Source organism: Cololabis saira, chromosome 11 (genome assembly GCF_033807715.1).
Source record: "Cololabis saira isolate AMF1-May2022 chromosome 11, fColSai1.1, whole genome shotgun sequence".
Lineage (NCBI taxonomy): Eukaryota > Metazoa > Chordata > Actinopteri > Beloniformes > Belonidae > Cololabis > Cololabis saira.
This window is the reverse complement of record NC_084597.1, coordinates 40,873,813-40,896,774: the sequence shown is the minus strand read 5'-3', so window position 1 is coordinate 40,896,774 and position 22,962 is coordinate 40,873,813. Positions and strand designations below refer to the sequence as shown.

General features: G+C 43.1%; 1 protein-coding gene across 1 annotated transcript in view; it reads right to left on the bottom strand.

The window, feature by feature from the left end:
• vldlr (very low density lipoprotein receptor) overlaps positions 1-20,818 on the bottom strand; it is a 55,116-nt gene extending 34,298 nt beyond the window's left edge. Inside the window, exons 1-3 of the mRNA XM_061734522.1 lie at positions 20,342-20,818; positions 4,967-5,086; positions 411-533 (exon numbers count right to left, since the gene is read on the bottom strand). Of these exons, the coding sequence (XP_061590506.1) occupies positions 411-533; positions 4,967-5,086; positions 20,342-20,594 (496 nt within the window). The 5' untranslated portion in view covers positions 20,595-20,818. The remainder of the gene's footprint in view (positions 1-410; positions 534-4,966; positions 5,087-20,341) is intronic.
• Between the last annotated feature and the right edge of the window lie 2,144 nt (positions 20,819-22,962).

Genomic DNA, 22,962 nt, shown 5'->3' with positions numbered 1-22,962 from the left:
ATGTAGATAAAAGGCCTCATGTGAACACAATCTAGAAACCCTTCAGACTTCTCTGGGCCAAAGCTAATGTAGAATGGTCTGAGTCAAGGTGGAAAACTGTTCTGTGGTCAGATTAATACAAATTATAAAGTGCTTTTTGGAAACCATTGCCACCATGTCTTGCAGACTACAGAGGGGAGGAGTCATCCACCTCGTTATGGGCGCTTAGTTCAAAAGCTTGCCTCTCTGAAGGTATGGGGTTGCATTAGTGCCTATGGTATGACAGCCCATTTTCCACAATAAGGTGAAATGTCCATTGCAACATCTGATGCTAACCCACCCCCATTTTAATTTAACAAATAAAACAACTATGATCATGGCAGAATCAAACATTAAATGAACAAATGAGAAGAAAAAAAACTTTTACTTACGGCAGATTTCTGAGCTCTCGTCAGACCCATCTTCACAATCTGGCTCCCCATCACAGTGCCACCGCTTCGGGACACACTGGCCATTGCGACACACGAAGTCCTCCACTGCGCACGTCTTTATAACTGCAGCATGAGAGACAAATAAGATTTTAATTTTTTGATTCAGTTTTCATGTGCTTTAATGAAACAGATTTTAAATTGGGGGGCAAGGAAGAGACCAAACTCACTTCATGGAGACCAATTTAAAAAAAAAAAAAAAAAAAAAAAAAAAAAGATGCACAGATGAGAAATGATTAGGTACAGATTCCATTCCAGTCTGTTTTATGCATCTGCATATGTGAAGCCACACACTTGATGTGAAAGCAATGCGAACACATTCAAGAGTAATGTGATAACATGGAAGCTTGGGCGGTATCAAAATTTTGATACCGTCAAACTTCCTCCACATCTTACCCTGTTATACGGTATTACCGTAACTAATTAAAAATGATGACGTAAGCCTCAAGTGGTATTACCAAACTGTTGGCTTGAGACCGTTCAGAAACTTAATACCAAACACTATTACTGAACAATAACAACATAACATGCTTAATATTAACAAATGCAGCTTATAAAAAAAGTGCAAATACACCAGTCGCGCACAAATCAATTTGAGCGAGCCGGCACTGTTATTTCAGCGCTGGCTCGCTCCTCTGCGGTGCCGACTGGTTTCTTCAGGAGGTTTATTCCCAGGGACATCCTTTTTCGTGGGGGTTCAGGTTGTGCCTCTGTCTCTAGGATTCTGATTCCACTGCTGCTGGTGCTTGCCCCTCTAAGCTCACGATCTCAGCCTGGAATTCAGCCTTGATTTCAGCCAGTGCGTTTCATCAGTCTCATATCCTCCGCGGTAACGAGGGTCGAGGAAAGTGCACTTTCGCATTATTTTGCGCACTGAATCAGATTCATACTTGGCTTCCAGCTTTTTTTAGAATTGCAGTTTTTATTGACTTTGTTAGTTGGAGGTCGTTTTCTTTTTTGACACCAAGTCACTCGGTGCGCGACCTGCCATCTTTCTCCCCCTCTCTCTCCCAGTGCGTCTCTCATCAATTGGTTAGTTCTTTTCCAGAGCAGTTTTGAAACCTCTTCTTGTAATTGGGATCGTTGGGGATACTTCAGAGAAGGTTCGGCAACAATATCCTGACCCTAGTTATCGATCCCAGGTTAGCAAATGACAACTACCATTTCTACTACACATTTTACAACTACAATAAAAACAATGCATGCTAAATAATAATACAAGCCATTAGGTTAGAAAATAAAAGTTTATAAAAAAACAGTCACAACACATTTAAACTTAAACTTTTAGATAAAATGACACATCAACAGGCCATGTTTGTGACTTGTGTGTTAAGCCCCCACACAAGTCACAAACGTGCACACTTCCCATTTTAAAACCATTATGTATTGCAGTATGGGGAGAATTGGAGGGTAAACAAAAAACAACAAAAAAACTAAACAAGTTGTCTTCCTCAAACATTTCACACCGGTATGTGGACAATACTTGTGGCACAAACTACTATGAAAAACTCCAACAGAGTGCCGTTTTAAGGCACATTTAAGACACTGCCTTTTTTGGTTGCATTAAATTCCTTAATGCAACCACATGAGATTGCTAACTCAATTTATTGAGAATAAGATCTCCAATCTCTCCAAACTCCAATCAGAGTACTGCCTGAATTGGCTTAGATTATTGCTGTCCATGTTCCCGCACTCACTGTAACCTTACTGCCTGTATGTCTGATTTAAGCTGCGGAAGCAAGTACCCTTCAGGGCAACTATTTTAAGATGACTTGAAATGCGAGGATAGTGCCATGCTTATTTGGTGGGTGGCACTTATGACAAGCAGGGAAGACAGGGGAACTTCCCTTTTGCGTTATGGTTCTTTATGTGCCCATTGTTCCAGATTTCTACTTGTCTCATTATGTACATTATGCAATGCCAATTTAGACCAACATTTGCATTGAACATGACCTTAAGATTTGAAATCCTTTCCTTTTACATAAACATGTTTTACCAGCGCTTCACACATGTATTTACAGTCTAAGGTCATATTCGTAAAGTTAGCTTCTTACTAATGTTATTCCTAAATGGTTGGTGCAAATCATAAATGTTAACATTTCAGAATGTATAAAGATTAGACTTTTTCGATGGTGTACTGTATGGTACACTGGACATCACCAAAAATGTACACTGAGCGACCACAGACAGCTTCGAGTGAAACTTGGTTTCTTAGAAATTTCCCTTTAAAACACGATTCATTTCCTAAGATATTTGGGCAGAAATGGAATATACTTGTTTATAACGCATATGAATGCATCACCTTGAAAAAATCTAATATATTCAGCAGTACCTTTACTATAACAGGGGCCCTTCATAAATTCCTTTTCCTGTCTTTGACAACATTAAAAAAGGTAATCTAAATCACATGCTTAATGTTAGAACTCTTACGTCAATGACTAACTAGCTGGCATGTACACCTTCATTTTTCCTAACCATTTTAATCAAGTCATTTCATAAAGAAAAATGTTAAAGGATTAGATTTTTAGGATTCTTCTTTCCCCCCCTTCATATCAATTTGCTGTACAGACAGCCTCGTCCTATGCGTGACATCAATATTCTCTTTCATTCATTTCTCACTTGTTGTTTTCTCACTCCCTGCTATATCAGATGACCCAGATAGATGAAAGTGTTGCACGCACACACACCATTGGATCCATTTTTAGCTTCTACCTTCCTATCACCAGGTCACTGTGCCCCAAGAGATTCTGTGGAAGCTTGTGGTGGGGCTACACTAACATGGTGGTTTCTGAATCTCAGTGATCTGCACATTAATACAAAGAGACACGCTTGAGCCATTCAGTCTGTTTGAGAACAGTAAACTAAATGAAATAAATTAACTAATGTACTGACAGATTCAGTCTATATGAATGTACAATGTGTAGATGAAAATAAAAAAAACATTTCAATGTAATCTATTCATTTTTTTATGTCAATAAATATTTGCATCATCATAAAAGGAAATTCAACAACAGAAACAGATGTACATGACTGAAACACTAGGGTCTAACAGAGCTCAACTAACTCAAACTAGCTCAAAGGACTGGTCCCAAATATTAAATGATCATTTAAAGGAGCTTGAGGCTCCTTTTAAGAAATGAGACTCTAGCGCCACCCTTCACCACGACGGCTGCCGGGGGTACTGCAGCCAACAGTGAAGCCGGCACGGGAGAACGGGGAGAACGTGCATGCAGCGTCATGTGACGTCACATCCACAGCCCAGCGTGGGAAATTCCGGCCCGGAATTGCAGCACATTTTGCAGCACACAGCCTGTTCAAGGCAACGGAGAGATACACTAGAGGGATCATTCTTTTTGGTTTGGAACGCTTCATCTGACATTATTACTAGAAAACTTGAAACATTTACGAATTATTTTCATAAATCCTGCCTCAATCCTGCCTCAAGCTCCTTTAATCTCTGCATAGACACTTTTCAAGTTTGATACTACTCAATTTGTGTCAGTGTAGGCCGACGCAGCGAAATTGTAGAAAAAAGTTATACCAATTTGATATATCAATTTCCTTGCTCTGTGATGGGCAAAAAAAATTGAGGGCAGTGTTTTGGTGAGATGGATCACTGACTACCTCACAAAGAGACCACAGTACATCAGACAGAAGGACTGCACATCTGAAACTGTGGTCAGCACCGGAGCACAACAGGCAACTGTGCTCTCCCCCTTCATGTTCATTTTGTATACCTCTGACTTACAGTATAACTCCAAGCTCTGCCACATGCAGAAATAGTCTGGGGCGAGACTGATAGATGGTTATGTCAGGGGTAGACAGGAGGAGTACAGGAGCCTGATTGAGGACTTTGTGTTGCGCAGTGTTAACCATCTGCAGCTGAACACCTCCAAGACCAAGGATATGGTGGTGGGCTTCCAAAGGAACAAGCCACATCTACAACCTGTTTCCATTGGGGGAGGTCGACGTGGAGGTGGTCAGGACCTACAGGTATCTGGGACTGCAGTTGGATGACAAGTTGGACTGGTCCCAAACATGGGAGCTGTGTTGGGGAGGAAGCTGCAAGAAGAGGAATGCCGCACGGCTGGACACACTGGTGAGGAGGGCTGGTTCTGTGGTGGGTACAGAGCTAGACTCATTGGTGACAAAGCAGAGAAGATGACGACTCTGGACCAAATACTCTCCATCATGGACAACTCCCACCACCCTCCGAACAGCACCTTCGCCAGGCAGAGGAGCATTGTACATAGAGAACCAGCATTGCGTTCCGATGTATTAACAATTCTGTTAAAAACGTTCAGAGCCCTGGGGTTTGTGACAATTATTTGCAACAAGATTTGACATATACTGAGTTTTAGCCATTTTGATAATTTGACAATCTCTTAATATTCCCATTGACACATGAAGTCTGTCTTCCATTTTCTCTCAGCGTGATGGCATTTGTGTGTCATTGTGCCAGTGCTCAATCACCTTAACAGCACATCACTATTACTTACCGCATGATTTTTCATCACTGCCATCGGTGCAGTCCTCATCTCCATCGCACTGCCACACGGATGGGATGCAGCGGCCATTTCCACACTGAAACTGGTCGGCTTCACATTCCGCTTTTGTGCCTATAAAGCAAGGAGGAGAACTAAGTGATGAAAGTCCCAAATGTGACCCAATAGCCAAGACCTAAACAGCCTTGTATCACATTTCTTCATAGGGCTGTGTACCGAACTTCGGCTCTTTTACAGTGTTCACGTACGAGTTGTGTTGTCTGTCAAGGCCATTAAGCACGCCGCCTAGTTCAAAAGTGTGGGTGCATTTTAGCAAAATTGATATATCAATAATATTTGCAAAAAGAGCATAATTGCTGAGGCTGGAAACACATTTGAATGTGCACAGGATCAATTTACGAGCAGACAGTTGTTCCGTGTTTGAATGCAAGAAGATCAACTTCCATCCATCTTCCACTGAGGATGCAACTCCGCCTATCCGACGGCACCAGGCTTCGCTTATTAAATGGCCAATTCTGTAAAGTTGAAGCTTGCACCTTTTGTACATAACATTAAGTAGACACTTTTATCCAAAGCGAATACAAATCACACTAAAGTAACATTGCAAATCAGAAAATAATGCCCCATTCACACCAGAATAAAATGCTCTGGGGGACCTGCTGTAATTTCTAATTACAGTCTACGCCTGATTTTAATCTAGTGTGAATGCACCGTATTTGATTTGTAAAGGAAAAAAAAACAAAACATGTTAAACGGTATATTCTGCTGTACCTCTGTACTCAACTCCATTTATAAAGCGCTTTAAAACAACTACAGCTGAAACAAAGTGCTGTACATGAGGGCAAACAAATCAACAGCAAAAGACAATAAAAACAAATAAAGTACAGCACCTCCACAGATATTTTAGCGGGGTTCAGCCGAAGGAGCTGTGAGCCAAGGTAATTGTGATTGACATGTGGTGGGTGTGTTCTCGTTGGCTTTGAGCAACATAGCTGCGCCCTAGTACAAAGAAAGTAATGGGTGTGTTCAAACATCAAAGCTCATATTTGTCTGGAAATACCTGTGTCCATGCATGAAGGAAAAAAATAAATGAACTGTTTTGCTCTCAAACACCCGAAGTAGCATACAATTTGGCCAAGGCAACTTGAGCAGATTTATCTGTCCAGAATAAGTCTTAAAAGAAAAAAACACAAAAAAAAAACCCCTAACCACCTCTAAACCCTAGTGAAATGAACTCAAAGTTGAAAACTTCCCTTCAATATAAAAAACATGAAACCAATCATTTGTACATGCGAGCCAATAAAAAGTGTGTTTGAGACCAGTTCAGTTCGTGTATGTGTGCAAACTTATCAGTATAGTATGAGAGTTTGATTTCATAGGTGTGTTCACATGTTAATTTGGTATCATGTCCTTAACATCAGCTCAGTTATCTTTTTTCCACACTCTGCTTGATCCATTCACTTGAATTCAAACAATTGCACCAGCCACTGGTCACTGGTTCTTACAATGGAACATAAAATATTTTGATGATTAAAAGGAAGGAAGTTTGCTGGCTGCAGTACAAAACAAATAAAATCAGCAGAAACCACGTCATCAGTCTTCAACTTCAATATCTGGAATGAGGGAATACTGACAAAGCAGTCCTTGTTAATTTGAAAGATGCTGGTCTCTGCTGCTGAGACGGGTCACATAAACAAGCTTGAGGTGTGTGGAGATGGGATGATGCATAATACAGCAACTGTAAAGTACAAAAAAAAAAAAAAATCTACATTAACTAAAGCTCGATCTGCTCTAGTCCATTTTGAAAGCAGATCTGCATCTCTGCATTTGAGCTCAATGTCAGAGGAAATCTCCATCCACAGTGCACCGCTAATCATACAATCAGTGGGCAACAATCCATGCTGGATGTGCACGCATGTGTGAAAAACTGCTCAAAACTCCACTAGGAAAGACATGTGATTTCAGTTGTCATTTGATTTTGAGTATGAGCCAAAACCAAGTTCCAATTCTCACATCATTTTTGAATTGGCAAACAGATTTCCAAATTGCAAATGGTAGAAGCTGCTGTAGAACTGCATTGCCTGTCCAATTTGAAGTATTTCCAAATAGACATTGCTTAAATGCCAAGGAGCCCTCTTAAAAGTGTGCTCTGCATTTACATCAACGAGCATTGCCAACTCCTCAATAAGGAAGGTAGCTATTGGCTTTAAGATTTGTATACAATTAACTGATGCTATAGGAGAGAGGAATAATGACATGGGGAACAAAAATAAAGGGAGTAAAGGAAAAAACACTCCAAAGGAGGGGCTGGCTGCAACATTCAGACAGTAGAAACGTGAAAACGTGGACTGAGATGACCATGTGGCTGCTGCACAGATGGTAGCGGGAGAGGCCCCTCGCCACAAGGCCCATGAGGGGGCCACACCACGTGTCGAGTAAGCCTGAACGGGACAGGCACACCTGAGAGCACATAAGCCTTCTGAAGTGTCCACAATCCAGTGGGACAGTTGAGACTTAGATAAGGGTCTGCCCAAACAGCTCGAGTTGAAACAAACAAAAAGCTGATCGGTCTTCCTGATGGCCTGCGTGCGGCGTATGTACTCCATCAAGGCCCTGACAGGGCACAGCATGGACAGGAGCTGCTCAGTTGTCTGTCCCACCTCAGAAGAGGACAGTGACCGCAGCTCGACCGTCTGGGACAGATGGAACTCAGACAGAACCGTAGACAGGAATGCTGGGTTGGGGCGGAGGACAACCCCCGAGCCATCCGGCAGGAACCTGCAGCAGTCAGTGAACGGACAGTGCATGGAGCTCGCTCACCTTCCTGGCAGAAGTCACAGCCAGCAGAAACGCGGTTTTAAGGGAAAGCCATTGCAAATCAGCAACCCCAAGGGGCTCAAAGGGGGAATGCTGAAGTGCACCAAGGACGGTATCCGAGTCCCAAGGAGGGACTGAAGAGTGCAGCTGAAAGTGGCTGAGGCAGACCGTGAAGGCCTGCTGCCTCTCCAGAGTTGGCATGATAACTGCCCTCCTGGAGTCCAGAACTGTGCCCAGGAAATCACCTGGGAAGGCTGGAGCTTGCTCTTCTTGTAATTCAAGCACAGACCCAGGGTTTGAATGTGCTCCAGAAGCAGGGCCACGTGGTGGCGGCATAGCTCCTCCGAGACCGCACAGACCAGCCAATTGTCAAGATAATTGGGGATGCAGAGCCCCTGCAGCCTCATGGGTGCGAGGACCGCATCCATACATCGGGTAAATATCCGGGGAACCAGGGATATGCCGAAAGCATACCTGCCAACATTGGGCTGTGAAAAATAGGGAGATTTTCTGGGGTAGTGGTTGGAATGCTCCACTCACAACATCCCCACCCTGATATAAACAAGGCGACTTTTAATGAGCTTTAAATCCATAGCTACAATGAAATGTGCTAAAATGTACCTCCCAAAATGATTCTACAGCCTTCTTGGAGCCAATTAAGTTTAGTATTAATAACAATAAAATACAATATTTGTAGAATTTTCCAGGTTCCCTTTGTCCCCCAAGGACCTGTTGTAATTGTAGTGTCAGACTTTGCAGTTTCAATCACTTTCTTGGAGGGAACATACTTGTGACCAGGGCTGGTATGGTTTATCCTGCAAGAAAGGAGTGCGCAAAGAGTAGAATTATCCATACTCATTGTGTTTCCTGTGAGGATCTTTTTCACCATGCTGAATGACCTCTCTGAGCTTCATTGCTGTGAGAGATGCAGACCATTGCCTTCATCAGTGATGTCAGATTTGTAAAGCTCTCCTCTTTCCCTAGGAAGGCCCCAGAACCTTCAACTCTCTCTTCCTGTGGGAGATCCTTGCTTGCTATGACTTGATTCTCCACCAACTCTTCCCTCAGCTTTTTTTCAAAGCATTTTCTCAAACAAAACAAATTTTCAAATTTTCAAATAACAAAATAACATATTTTAACCATTTTCCAAACAATAAAATAACTGAAAAAATCTGAAAAATGGTTCAAATATGTTATTTTGTAACTTTAAATTTTTTAAATATGTTTATGTAATGCTTTGCTGATGAGAGAATATATTTCTCTATTTTTCTTGTTTTTGTGAGGGGGGATATATTTTTTTTCGGCACTACCTTGTTCTCTATTCTCTGTTCTCGCTGATATAACATGAATTACTGTGGGATCAATAAAGTTCTTATTTTTGCCATCTGAGAAAATTAAATATATTTGGTGCCTAACTGTTTCCCAAGTATATTAGTGCGTGTGTGAATGAATAAATGAGACGTAAAACGTAAATTTCTTTGTAGAAAGGCGCTTTATGAAAATAAATCCATTTACTTGTATTAGTTTACAGCGCAGTCTTGCCACATCCACGTTGACGACGTCAACGACGTTGACGTATCGCAGCAGCTCCATGGGGCGGAGCTTGGACGTAGTCAGTGCTTTTGGGTTGGGTTGCCAGGTTTGTCAGGAACCAGTTAATATAATACATCCATGCAGGAACCCCGACACGTGAAACACCATTGACTCATTTCACTTTAAAATCGGGAGATAAGCGGGAGAAATTACAAATCGGGAGCAGGGCGGGAGAAATGGTTGAAAATCGGGAGACTCCCGCTTAAATCGGGAGTGTTGGCAGGTATGGCCGAAAGGCAGGACCCAAAACTCGAACCGTCTGCCCTCAAAGCCAAACCTCTGGAAACGCCAGTGCCCCTGCCAGATGGGTATCTGGAAGTAGGCATCCTTGAGGTCTATAGTGGTAAACCAGTCCCCCATGGTAATGGCTTGCCGCACCCTGGGAATCGTCAACATCCTGCACCGATTCTGGACCTCAGGGGGCTCAACAAATATCTTCGCCCCCTGAGGTCCGGAATCGGAAGTCCCCCGTCCCGCTTGGGGACCAAGAAGCAGCGGGAGAAAAACCCAGCCTGGTGATCCCTGCAATCCACCTCCCTTATGGCGCGTTTCTCCAAAATGGTGGACAACTCCCCTCGCAGAACCTCTGCATGTTGAGGGTTGGTCACAGTAGTGAAAGTGGCCAACCTCGCCACAGAAGGTCTGTGTGAAAAACTGTAAGCGGTAGCCACGGGTCATGGTGGAAACCACCCATGGGTCCGCCCCCAAAGCTGACCACGCATCCCTGTAACGGCTCCCCGACAGGGGCCGCTGGCAGGCTGAGGTCTGGGAATAGTCAGGAGGGGAGTGGGCGCTTGGAGGACCCCTGAGCCGGTCCCCCTCTCTTCCCCCGAAGGCGAGAGTTAAGCCGACGAAAAGCCTCCAGCTAGGACCTGAGGTCGCCTGATCCCCATGTTGGGGCCTCTAGTGTTGGAGGACGGACGGCTGTTCTTGCCCGCCTGAAGCCCCTGGAGCGGGTCGACACCTCTCGTGCGCAGCGATTGTCCCGTGCCTTCTGCAACAACTGAGCTGCATTTGAACCAAACATGGCTGAAGGTTCCACCGGCAACTTAACCAAACAGTCCCCATCACTTTGCTGGAGCTGAGACTGGGACAGCCATAAGTGGCGTCTAGCAACCCAAAAGGATGCTAAGGCTCTGCCTGTAGCCACCACCTGCTCCTTCATAATTGAAGAGAGGACTGAGGAAGCTGTCCGAAGCTCACCCGCAATGTTGGAACCCCCAGGACCCTCCTGCACCTCCTTGTCACGAAGGTAGAGGGACATAATGGCCCCCGTATTCGCCAGATGGGTCTGAGTAGCCATAGCTCTGTGCAGCTTAGCAAGCAGGCCATCCATGACTCTACAATTCTCGCTGGGACAGGTGGCTTTGCCAAGAATGTAGTCGGAGGGAGAAATGAGAGGAGAGAGCTGGATCCACCTGAGGGGAGCGGCCCACAGGCAACACGCTCCCCGTCATTCATGTTCAAAAACCTGCGACATGACGCAGACCACTTGTGCACGGCTGCCGGTGAAGTAAACTGTCTGCACACCAGTTCTTCGAAGTCAGGTAGGGGGGGCACCCGCACAGGGCGAACCTCCATGTCCTCCTCAAACCGACAGTCTGCACACCACGCGGGCCCCACCGAGCGCGTCAACTCACAAAACCGTAAGCAATACATCGGAGAGGAATTACAGCCGCCGTGACCGGAAGACTGCACCCAGCACGGATCCAACCGAGCGCGTTAGCTCACGAACCGCGACCATGCCATATGCTGGACTAGGAACCGGTTCTTTGTGTTTCGGGAGAAGAAGATAGAGGAAGGGAGACAGCAATCCAGGGAGCCTGCCCGGAGACAGACGCCCAACTACAGCTACAGTAGGTAAGTGGATTCACGCTGCACACACCCACACACACACTTTTCTGCAACACAGATTGTCTCACGCTGCACCTTGACTCAGGTCAAGATCAAACAATCACTGGTTACACGCCAGCACAGGTGCTTTATAGGTAAACCTGAGGGCTTGACCGGGCAAGCCGGTGTGTCTTAAAGAAGTATCCACGTACCATGACAGCAGGGGGGTTATTCCCTGTACATATGAAATATGTTAACGGAGTGGAGGGATAGTCTCGATACGATAAAGAACCAATATTACACTAACCATCAGAACCATCAGGGAGGTTAATTGGCTTGATTGCTGAAATTTGTTTTATTAAAAAACAAAAATCATGATAAACGCTTGACAAACACTTAACAAGCGACTGCAGACCCGTCACCCTGACATCTGCGGTAATTAAGTCTTGAGTAGTGATGCACCGAAATGAAAATTTGTGGCCGAAACCGAAAATAATAAACACTTGGCCGAATACCGAACATGGTTCTTCGCAGTTTTTCATTTTTTTTGCCAATTTTTTTCACCATTGCATAAATCAAATAAATTTGATTTAGGCATGCTTTTAAAAGAAAAAAATCATTTACAAAATTACAAGGTAGAAAACATTTGTTGAACATAAAAAACTGAACATTTTTTAATTTCCCAGCATTTCTTAAATATTCCAGCAGACATTATACCAGCAAAGAACAATAACCTAAAATAAATAGATTAGCAAAATAAATTTTTTGGCCATCTTTGAGCTTACGTTAGGCTTAACTGACTGAACATTGTAACATAGGCCTTAAAACAATAAAAATGCATTAAAGCGCACAGGGTTTTTTATCATTTCAAATGATAAATCAAACTTGTAGTGCTGAAAGACTTTGCAGATGTGCCCCCTCTAGATATTTGAGCAGAACATTCATTGCAAACAGCCATTCTTGTATTATTCTTTGCCACTCTAAAATACTTCCACACTGCTGACATGTTTGCACCACACCACCTCACTCCACGCTCTTTTATCTGTTTGATTTCGTCATCTAAACGCACCTGTGATCGATTGATTTATTTTGTTTTGGTTCCACCTGCTGGTGAATGTTAGGTAAAATTCTTATGTGGTTAGTTTTATGTGGTGCGCAACCATTACGGGAGCGTTATGTGGTTAGTTTTTGGTTGGCCAACAATGTATGTGTTGTGCAACAGTTACGGAGCGGCCAGTCTATTTCCTTATATTACAACGCCGTTATTAATTGTTCGTTTTTTTTCCCCACTTATTCCACCGAACACCGAAAGTGTTTTTTTGCCATTTTCGGCCGAACAATTTCGGTTACCGAACAATCGGTGCATCACTAGTCTTGAGCGCATTGTGCTGCCACACCTCAAGGACATCACAGACCCACTACTGGATCCCCAGCAGTTCGCCTACAGGTCTGTAGATGATGCTATATGGCCCTGCACTTCATCCTCCAGCACCTGGACTCCACAGGAACATACGCCAGGATCCTGTTTGTGGACTTCAGCTCTGCCTTCAATACCATCATCCCATCTCTGCTCCAGGACAAGCTCTCCCAGCTGAACATGACTGACTCCACCTGCAGGTGGATCACAGACTTCCTGTCTGACAGGAAGCAGCGGTTAAAGCTGGGAAAACATGTTTCTGACCCCATGACCATCAGCACCGGATCCCCTCAAGGCTGCATTCTTTCTACTCTACTCTTCTTCCTGTACACCAACAGCTGCACCTCCAGTCATCAGTCTGTCAAGCTCCTGAAGTTTGCGGACGACACCACCCTCATTAGACTCATCTCTGATGATGAGGAGTCCGCCTACAGGTGGGAGGTGGACCAGCTGGTGACCTGGTGCGGTCGGAACAACCTAGAGCTCAACGCACAAAAGACAGTGGAGATGATTGTGGACTACAGGAGGAAATTAGCCCCACCGGCCCCCATCACCTTGTGGGACTCCCCAGTAAACACTGTGGACTCCTTCTGCTTCCTGGGGACCATCATAACCCAGGACCTCAAGTGGGAACTGTACATCACCTCCCTCATCAAAAAAGCACAGCAGAGGATGTATTTCCTGCGGCAGCTGAAGTTCAACCTGCCAAAGAAAATGATGGTGCAGTTCTAAGCATCATCGAGTCCACCCTCACCTCCTCCATCACCATCTGGTTGCTGCTGCCACTGTAAAGGACAGGAGCAGCTGCAGCGTATCATCCGCTCTGCAGAGAAGGTGATTGGCTGCAACCTCCAATCTCTCCAGGACCTGCAGCCTCCAGGACCCTGAAGTGTGCAGGAAAAATTGCAGCCGACCCCTCCCACCCCGGACACAAACTGTTCCAGACTATTCCCTCTGGCAGGAGGCTGCGGTTCATCAGGATCAAAACCTCACGCCACAAAAACAGTTTTTTCCCGACTGCAGCTGGTCTCCTCAACAAGGCCCCGGTCTCCCCCATCCACCACGGACTGCCCCCCCATCCCACTCTACATTACATTAACGTAAAAGACTCCATTCCTGACCTTGTGCATTATATTAACGCACATCCTAGGTCACTTTTGCACAGACCTACAGTGTATATATATATATATATATATATATATATATATATATATATATATATATATATATATATATATCATACATTTTCTCTCATGTTGTACATTTTCTCTTTTCATTATATATTTAGGGCCCAAGCACTTACAGTGCGAAGGCCCTATTCGTATCTGTAGGAATTTTTTTTTCTTTTTTTCCCGACAAAAAGCAGGGCCTTTTTGCCCCCCTAAAGGTGCCTCAAAAGTCACCAAATCTTGCATGCAAGTCAGGCCTGGCGAAAAATGTGATATTTAATGGTTTGCATTAATGGGTGTGGCAAAATGGCTTGACAGCGCCCCCTAGAAAACTTTGTGCCTCAAGCCCCACAATACGGTTTGACGTACATGCTCGAAAATCGGTACACACCTGTATCATGTCGCAAATTAAAGAAAAGTCTCTTGGCGCCTTGGACGAAACCGAACAAGAAGTTGGCCATTTTCAATTAATCGTGTAATTTTGGCGCAATTTATGACATTCCTTCAGCAGTTAATATGGCCCGAACCGTAATGTGCACCCAGGTGTGTTATACATCAAAATGTGCGTCTCCATCCTGCGACGACGCGCATTACTTTTCTCAGTCTAAAGCGTTACCGTGGCGACACTAGATGCCAAAAAGCGCGCCCCCACTTCATCTGGTTGGTCCATATTTGATAAATAATTTTTTCTGCCATAACTTTTGAATGGTTTGACATACAGAGTCGTGGGTGGTGTCATCGGACTCGGTTTTGACTCCTTTACATTAATTGTTGCAAATAAGCCCCGCCCCTTCTTCCGATTGCTCGATATGTGATAGTTCTGATTTTCTGCATTAACTTTTGAATTGTTTGACATAAAGACTCGTGGGTGGTGTCATCGGACTCAGTTTTGAGTTCTTGAACATAATTGCTGCAAATTAGCCCCGCCCCTACATCTGATTGGTCGATATCTGATAGTTTCTACTTTCTGCCATAACTTTTGAATGGTTTGATATAGAGAGTCGTGGATGGTGTCATCCGCTAAATGTCCAGGCCTGAAGAATCTACATGCAAGTCATACAAGTGCTTCCACTGCAGCCTGAACGTGCACAAGGGTACGAGGGCCCGTTCATCGCTGCTTGCAGCTTTAATTGCTCTTTGTATTGCACCAATCACCACAACAAATTCCTTGTGTGTGTTTAACAAACTTGGCATTAAACTTATTTCTGATTCTGATTTTAAAAATGCCCTTCTCATGACGCAGCAGCGGTTATGCACCAAGACAAATTAAACTCTTCCTGTACTGTTTACCAATGTCATGAGCGCAGACTTTCTTATCGCGCTGGCACCACATCTTTTGCTAAAGACGCAGTTATTGCCCGAGTGATTTTCCCATGCCATCTTAAATTCTACTCGTATGGAGCGACACTTTCAAACACTTTAGGCATTAATGCCTGCTTTTAATAATAATAATAATAATAATAACTTGCATTTATATAGCGCCTTTCAAAGAACCCAAGGTCGCTTAACAGATCATAGGCCTTTTCAAGGGATGCCTTGAAAAAGGAAAACCAAGGAAGAACAAACAAAACACCATCGGGACAAAACGACAGGGGGGGGGGGGGGGGGGGGGCACTAATGGGGAAAAGCCAGGGTGAAAAGGTGGGTTTTGAGATGTGTTTTAAAACTGTCCAGAGAAGGGGAGTCACGGATTACAGCAGGGAGAGAGTTCCAAAGGGTGGGGGCAGCAACACTGAAGGCTCTGTCCCCAAACGTCTTCAGTCTGGTCCGGGGGATGGAGAGCAGACCAGCGTCTGAAGACCGCAGGTTCCGGGAGGGAGTGTGGTGATGAAGGAGGTCGGACAGGTACTGGGGGGCCAGAGTGTGAAGGGATTTGTAGGTGAGTAGGAGGAGTTTGTACCGAATGCGGAACTTAACAGGTAGCCAGTGGAGGTGGATGAGGGTGGGGGTGATGTGCTGCCAGGGCTTGGTGTGGGTGAGAACCCTGGCAGCTGAATTCTGCACATACTGGAGCCTGTCCAGGGTTTTACTTGGAACCCCAGACAGGACTCCATTACAATAATCCAGTCGGGAGGTGATGAAAACATGGATGAGTGTTTCTGCCACAGAGTCAGAGAGTGAGGGACGGAGACGTGCGATGTTTCTGAGGTGGTAGAATGCAGATTTGGTGACCGACTTGATATGTGACTGGAAGGAGAGGGTGGAGTCCAAGATGACGCCCAGATTACGGACCTCGGAGGATGGCGTGATGGTGCAGCCGTCCACCCGGATGAGCAGATCTTTTGGCTTGTTGACTTGTCTGGCCCACTAGCACTCAACATTTAGGCCGCACAACTGTGGTACATGGCTGTATCGTGTTTTTCCTTTTTTTTTTTTTTAAGTGCTGGAACACGTTTGTAGTTTTACTCTGATGTAGCAAGCGGTATGCTCTAAACACATGACACTGCACAGCATCTTTTATAATCCCACAATGTGCATGTGCTGTTGCTCTTCTAGACATAAGTTTCAACTGATCCAAATTTTTGACTGTTCTGTCAAGCCAAAGGCCATTCCGCAACAGATTAAACGTAACATCAAAAGTTGATCCACTACTCTATTCACTCTTGCGTCCCGTGACAACCTTGTAGTCGCACATGTTGCGATTATAAAAATTGCATTTTATGATGATATCGTGATGTTATTGCAAATGCGATTAATCATTCAGCCCTATTATAAACTTGCATTTATTTCAGTGCTTCACTTCCATTTTAAATGACCAAATTGAGTTTTTACCTGAAGTCACTCACACAAAGTTGCTGAGAAGTGGATTATTTTTGCCAACATGCATTACCCTGAACTACTACTCCAGTCTTTATGCAGGCTAAAGCCACCCATCGACCTACTGCCTGGAAAATTGCATCCCCTGCATTTTAATCAAAAATCAGCACAAAAGGGTTCAAAGGCAACCTCAAGTATACGAACCTGCATGAGCAAATTCTTTCCCATGCAGCGTCAGAGTCAGTTTTGAGCAAACACCAAGCCTAAACCTTTGAGACTGTGCTCTGGCAGCATACAAGAGCCGCTTAAGCTTTCATCAACTCATCATGGCTGCAATCCATTATTCCTACCCACTGTAGTTTTGTGATGTACTATATAAAAGATCAATATACAATGACTAAGCAAAATATTGGAGCTGGGAGAGATCCCTGATGTCAGTAAGCTGTTGTGCTCTAGAAGTATTTAAATGGGAAGTTACTTTACAGTTACACAGCCTTTGAGCAGAAACACAACAAATGATTTTTGCAAAGGAAGGGATAGTAGTTAACATTACTAATTTTTAAAAAGTTGCTTAAAAATGGGATGGGAAAAAAAGGCTAGAAGTTGCCAACAAGCAAACAAAGAAGTATTCCTCTCATGCATGAGAAAGTATGGATCCAAGTGTGCACTCCCATTGACCATGCAACTGACCAGGCTCCCCTGGTTATCATTTCTCCAGTTATCGTCCTGCCTTAGGACAATTGCCACCTTTACATACTTCACTGTAAACAGACAGAAACTCACATGACACTACTTGTCATGGTACAATTTTTTTTTTTTTTTTTTAAATTTCAACTATACCGTGACGTTTAATGGTTGTCCCAAGAAACTATTGCATCCAAGTCTCAAGAATGTGCTAATAAACTATGCTATCATATGCAACTAATACAACTAAGCACACCTCTAATGTGCCAGAGACCAAAAATCCTGTTGTATAGACAGGTTGTAGCCTCACACTAGCCAATCCAGATTAAAGAGTCAATTGCACTTGAGCATGGTACAGATTGCCTCATATGACTGCACTCTGAGAAGAAAAAGCCTTTCCAAATGCATTTGTGTAACTGCTTTTCTGGTTTCGTTGCCCACCTAAGAGTCAACATTGTGCAAAAAGCCTGAGGGATGGCCAGTAATTTCTTAATTTTCCAACCATCGTGAAATTGAAAAAAAGTAACTCACAACTTTATGCAACTTAGAAAAAGGGGGAGGGCAGTAAGGTATAAGTCTCAAATGCCGTGTTTAGCATTTAAGAGCATAGCATCCCAGATTTCAGTAGTCCTTGCAAGAATTCATACGCTGCATTCTTTCTGGGTCTGAGAGACAAATAGATGATACCCAAATTAAGCAAATTTTGCTGTGCTGGGAAAACATGAGTTCTCATCTGGAACACAAAGTTACTGACCATTGCAGTAACTCAGCCATCTCTAAAATTCATATTCAAAAACCATGATATCACTCACATTTTCCACCAATATATGAAGTTCATACAAACACAATGCACAAGTATACCAAAAACAGAGAATACTATATATTTGGATCACTTTTTTCTAGAACACACGCACGCACACAATATTTCAGTTTAAATTATTGGAGTGCGTTTTTCCCCATGTTTACAAGCATCCACATGGAAAATGCAAACTGAATGTTGTGAATCCAGTGGGGCTTCTAATGAACAGGTTGCAACACCTTCAACAGGATGTTTAAGTCAATTCAGCTCAATTACCATCGTAAAGTGTATGCAGCTATAGCATTACTGACTCCTTGAAAACCAGTCACCATTTTTCCTTATTCCTATAAATGATACTGCCAAATTACACCTTCCTCCCACCCAAATTTACTTTGGCCAATTTTTTTAAAATCGAAAAGGGATAATAGCAGCTTGAAAAGCCAATCATTAACACATCCCTAAAAAAAGAAGTACAGGGATGAATGTGATTCTCACTATCTAAAAATAAGTAAAAAATAAAAAATAATCCAAGTAGTTCCAGGTTCTTCCAAGAAAAATAATTCCATAGATGTCGAGCTGCAAAAAAATGCCATCTCCCATCCAAAATAGTAAATCATTGTGTGCTTTACAAAAGCTGCTACAATGGAGGTCATGGTGCTATAATTTTCCCCAGTAACAAAACAGTTGCAGTGCACTCCTCCTCCCCCTCCTGCCCACCACTCCGCCTACTTCAAGAACCACACACACCTCCCATAGCTGAGGATCTAGGTCTAGCATGGCAACCACGGGAAGGAGACTTAAAAAAAAAAAAAAAACAATTAATCAGCCTTGCATTGTACCTGCTGCTCTTGTGGCTAGCCACTTTGCATGGCATTTTGTGTAAATAGTCATATACAATCTCAAACAACAGGCGTTTTAAGTTGATTTTGGAAATGGAATGAATGAGGAGCCTGTGTTACTGGTGACTGTATACCATTTGGAGTAAGCGCACATGATAAGCATTCAAGTCACTGCTTCCCCCATAGGTCATTTTTACTGCAAGTGGGAAATTCAAGAGCTTGGGGAGACAAATATATGCATACCACAACCAGAGAAAGAGCCATCTGCTTCTAAGAGCCACCTTATAATCAATCTTGAGAGAATGTTCATATCTGTGTTCTTAAATTAACCTCTACATTGTCCGCCAGTATTTATGACCCCCATCTCCTACAAAGCTTTCCTTGTGTCAATTAATACACCTATATGCCCCCCCACATATGTTTATATTATTTTTTTGAAAAGTGTGTGTGTGTGTGTGTGTGTGTGTGTGTGTGTGTGTGTGTGTGTGTGTCATTTTAAAGTGACTTAATTTCCTTTTTTAAGCCCATGATATAGTACATGAGTACCTACAGTCATAGTGCAAACTGATACACAGTTAATACCAGCAGGTAATTATGATTTGAACACAGTCATTCTGCCTTTAATTAGACGTCCACTGACATCCCCTGTGGTCAGTAATTGGCCTTGGTCACCGCTTTGCCATTATTCCCTCAGCTGCTGCTGCCCAGACTACAGGGCTGCTAAGCTACCCCCGATTTCAGTCCTTTTTTAACATGCTACTGCACGGTTTTCCCTTGTTTTTTTTTTGTCTCTGTGGTATGTCTCTCTCTGTCTCTCTCGGCTTTCACTTCAGGAATAAATAAATAAATAATGAACCTGGCTGGGGGTGGTGATGATGGGAGAATGGGAGAATCCCACAGTGGAAGCGACTCAAATCACAGCTAGACATCCACGCAAGCAAGCACGGCACAGAAGCAGGGATATAGAGGGCTTTTTGTTTTCAAGGTGCTGTTAATTGACCATTGGACTAATTCGTGCAGGGAAAAAATAAATCTACCACAAATACTGGATGTAACGTCAATAGGAGCAGATCAAGCCAATGGGGCCTCTCTCTCCATCTTCCTTTACTGAAAATCCCGACCCGATATTAGGTTACAACTTTAAAAAAAAAAACCCAATAAATGACACTGAACCACATTAAAGTAGCAAGTGTTTTATTCAAACGCTCCAGGTTTCGTGTTTTATCGCTGAGCTGGAGCCGGACCAGCCAAGGGTGCAGCCAAGGCACAGGTGCACAAGGCTGATTCATGGTTCCGCGTTAAATCGACGCAGCCTACGTTGCGCGTCGCCGCGTACCCTACGCCGTACCTTACGGCGTAGGCGCTCCGCTCCGCGTTTAACGCGGAACCATAATTCAGCCTTTATTAGCTTCGCTAACGCAAAATACACGTACACGAACCCGGTCCTGGTCCGACACTCACCGTGGACGTCCCGGCCGCGGAGGAGACACGCCAGCACCGGCAGCAGCAGGATCCCCACCAGCGTGGACGCGACCATCTCTGGGAGCGTGTTTGGTGCAGCTGCTACAGCCGAGAGAGCCGAGAGAGAGCCGCCTCTCTCTACACACACACACACACACTCACTCTCTCTCTCTCTCACACACACACACACACACACACACAGACACACACACACGGGCACCGGCTGCTCTCTCTCTGTAGCACACACACACATACACACCGAGCAGGACAGAGCCGTCGCACTTGCCGACTGAAGGAACCGAGTAGCGCCACTGGAGTCGCACGCGCAGTCCCCGCAGGCTTTTATCACCTCCCACCGTCCGTCACGCGCTTCGTGCGGCCCGTGTTGCGGGTTCAATCACGCCATTTCCTAAAATTAAACGTCAACTAGTGAACTAGTGGTCAGCTGGCTCGTTAGCGGTGCCACACACAGCCTGTCACAGCTGTGTGTTTTGTTTTTTTTCCTCATTCGGTGCACGTACTGGAAAAACATTAACCCTTCACTACCCACATGCAATGATAATTATTATTATGTAGATTTGTGTTACGTTGTCCTTTCCAGGCAAGGCAAGGCAAGGCAAGTTTATTTATATAGCACAATTCAACACAAGGTAATTCAAAGTGCTTTACATCGACATTAAAAGCGGCAAGACATAATTAGCAGAGGTGTCAAAAGTATTCACATTCATTACTCAGGTAGAAGTATAGATACTAGAGTTTAAAAATACTCCTGTAAGTTGAAGTATCAACTCAAGTTTTTTACTCAAGTTAAAGTATAAAAGTACTGGTTTAAAAACTACTTAAAGTATAAAAGTAAAAGGGGGAAAAAAGCCATTAAGGACAAAAGCCATTGAAACTGAATGCATCTTAGTATAATGCAAATATATTAATACATATATATACATATATTATGAACCATATATGTGTACTATTGAGCATTAACATGTGTTTCAGAGAGCAGGAGATATGATGACTAGTTGCCTATAAGTATTGTAATGGTGCAAAAAGTCAAACTTCAGAGGCATGTTATCATTTATCCTAACCTTTATTGGAATGTACATCCAAGTTTAGTTGCAGGAATCTGAGGGAACGGATGTAAGAACAAAACTGGACAAGAACATCTGAAACAACCACAACCAAATTCACTCTATCCGGATGGAGCAATTTAAGTTTTTTTTTAAGGCTGAAATGAAATAGATTAACAAGGCTGTTTTTAAAATGTAAGAAGTAAAAAGTACAGATAATTGCGTGAAAATGTAAGGAGTAAAAGTAAAAAGTCGTCTGAAAAATAATTACTCCAGTGAAGTATAGATAACCAAATTTCTACTTAAGTAAGGTAACAAAGTATTTGTACTTCGTTACTTGACACCTCTGATGATTAGACAGTAAATAACAAATGAAATGAAATGAAATAAAATTATGAGAAAAGAAGGTAAAATAATAAAAAGCACAAGTTGCTGAAAACTAAGGGCAGTAGAGTACCACAGGTACACATCTCATTCGCGGTTTTCAGAAAGTATTTAATTTAAGAGTACGCTTAAATAACAAATAAATGAAATAAACTGATAAGAAAAGAGGTAAAATTATAAAAAGCACAAGTTGTTAAAACTAAGGGCAGTAGAGTACAGCAGGTAAGTATTTAATTAAACAGTAATGTTTTAATCCTGATTTAAAGGATCTACAGTTGCAGCAGACCTCAGGTCTACAGGAAGTTTGTTCCACCGGTGAGGAGCAGAATAACTGAACGCTGCCTCACCTTGCTTGGTTCTGGTTCTTGGGAACCACAACAAACCAGATCCAGATGACAATTCAATTCGTCTATTTTGTAACTAGACTTATGTGGGTAGGGGTTGTGTGTGGGAGGGGGTGAGCAAGATGTCTGTGTTTGTTTTATGTCATGTATGTCTGTACTGTAATGTGATGTATTGTAATGTTGTATGTTTTCTTGGGACCCCCTTGAAAATGAGATGGCAAATCTCAAGGGGCTTTCCTTAATAAATTCTGAAAATAAGACACACCTATAATTTAGTTTCTTTATTTTTTTATTAATATTTTTGCGACAGAACAAACATATCATCTCAAAATTATAAAACATACATGTTCACTGTCTTTTAAATGAAAACATACAAGAAGAAGCAAAGCAAACAAAACAAAAAACATGTGCCTTGCATCTAATGTACATTTGACCCTTATATTGAACAATCCCTTCTATTAAGTGCCACATAATTAATCAGACATCCCCTCTATTAATGTCAAAAACGAGCCCCAAACTTGGTTGCAGATATCCTCTCTCCCCATTACTCACATTAGTTCAATGCATTCCTTAAAACTACACATAGCAGATGACTTCCAGTGTCTCAAGATTATTCTACATCCTGTTGTGGTTGCCAAACATAGTTTCTTTATTTTAAATGGGTATGGATCTGACAGAAATGAGAACAGATACGGATACTGTTAATCACATTCTTGTAGAGGTTTAACTAGTTGCAAACTTTCTTGAAATATTTGCACTTTCAATTTGACTTTACTAATTAGAACTTCTGAGTATTAATGTATTAAAGTGGTCAACCAAAGAAAGCCGG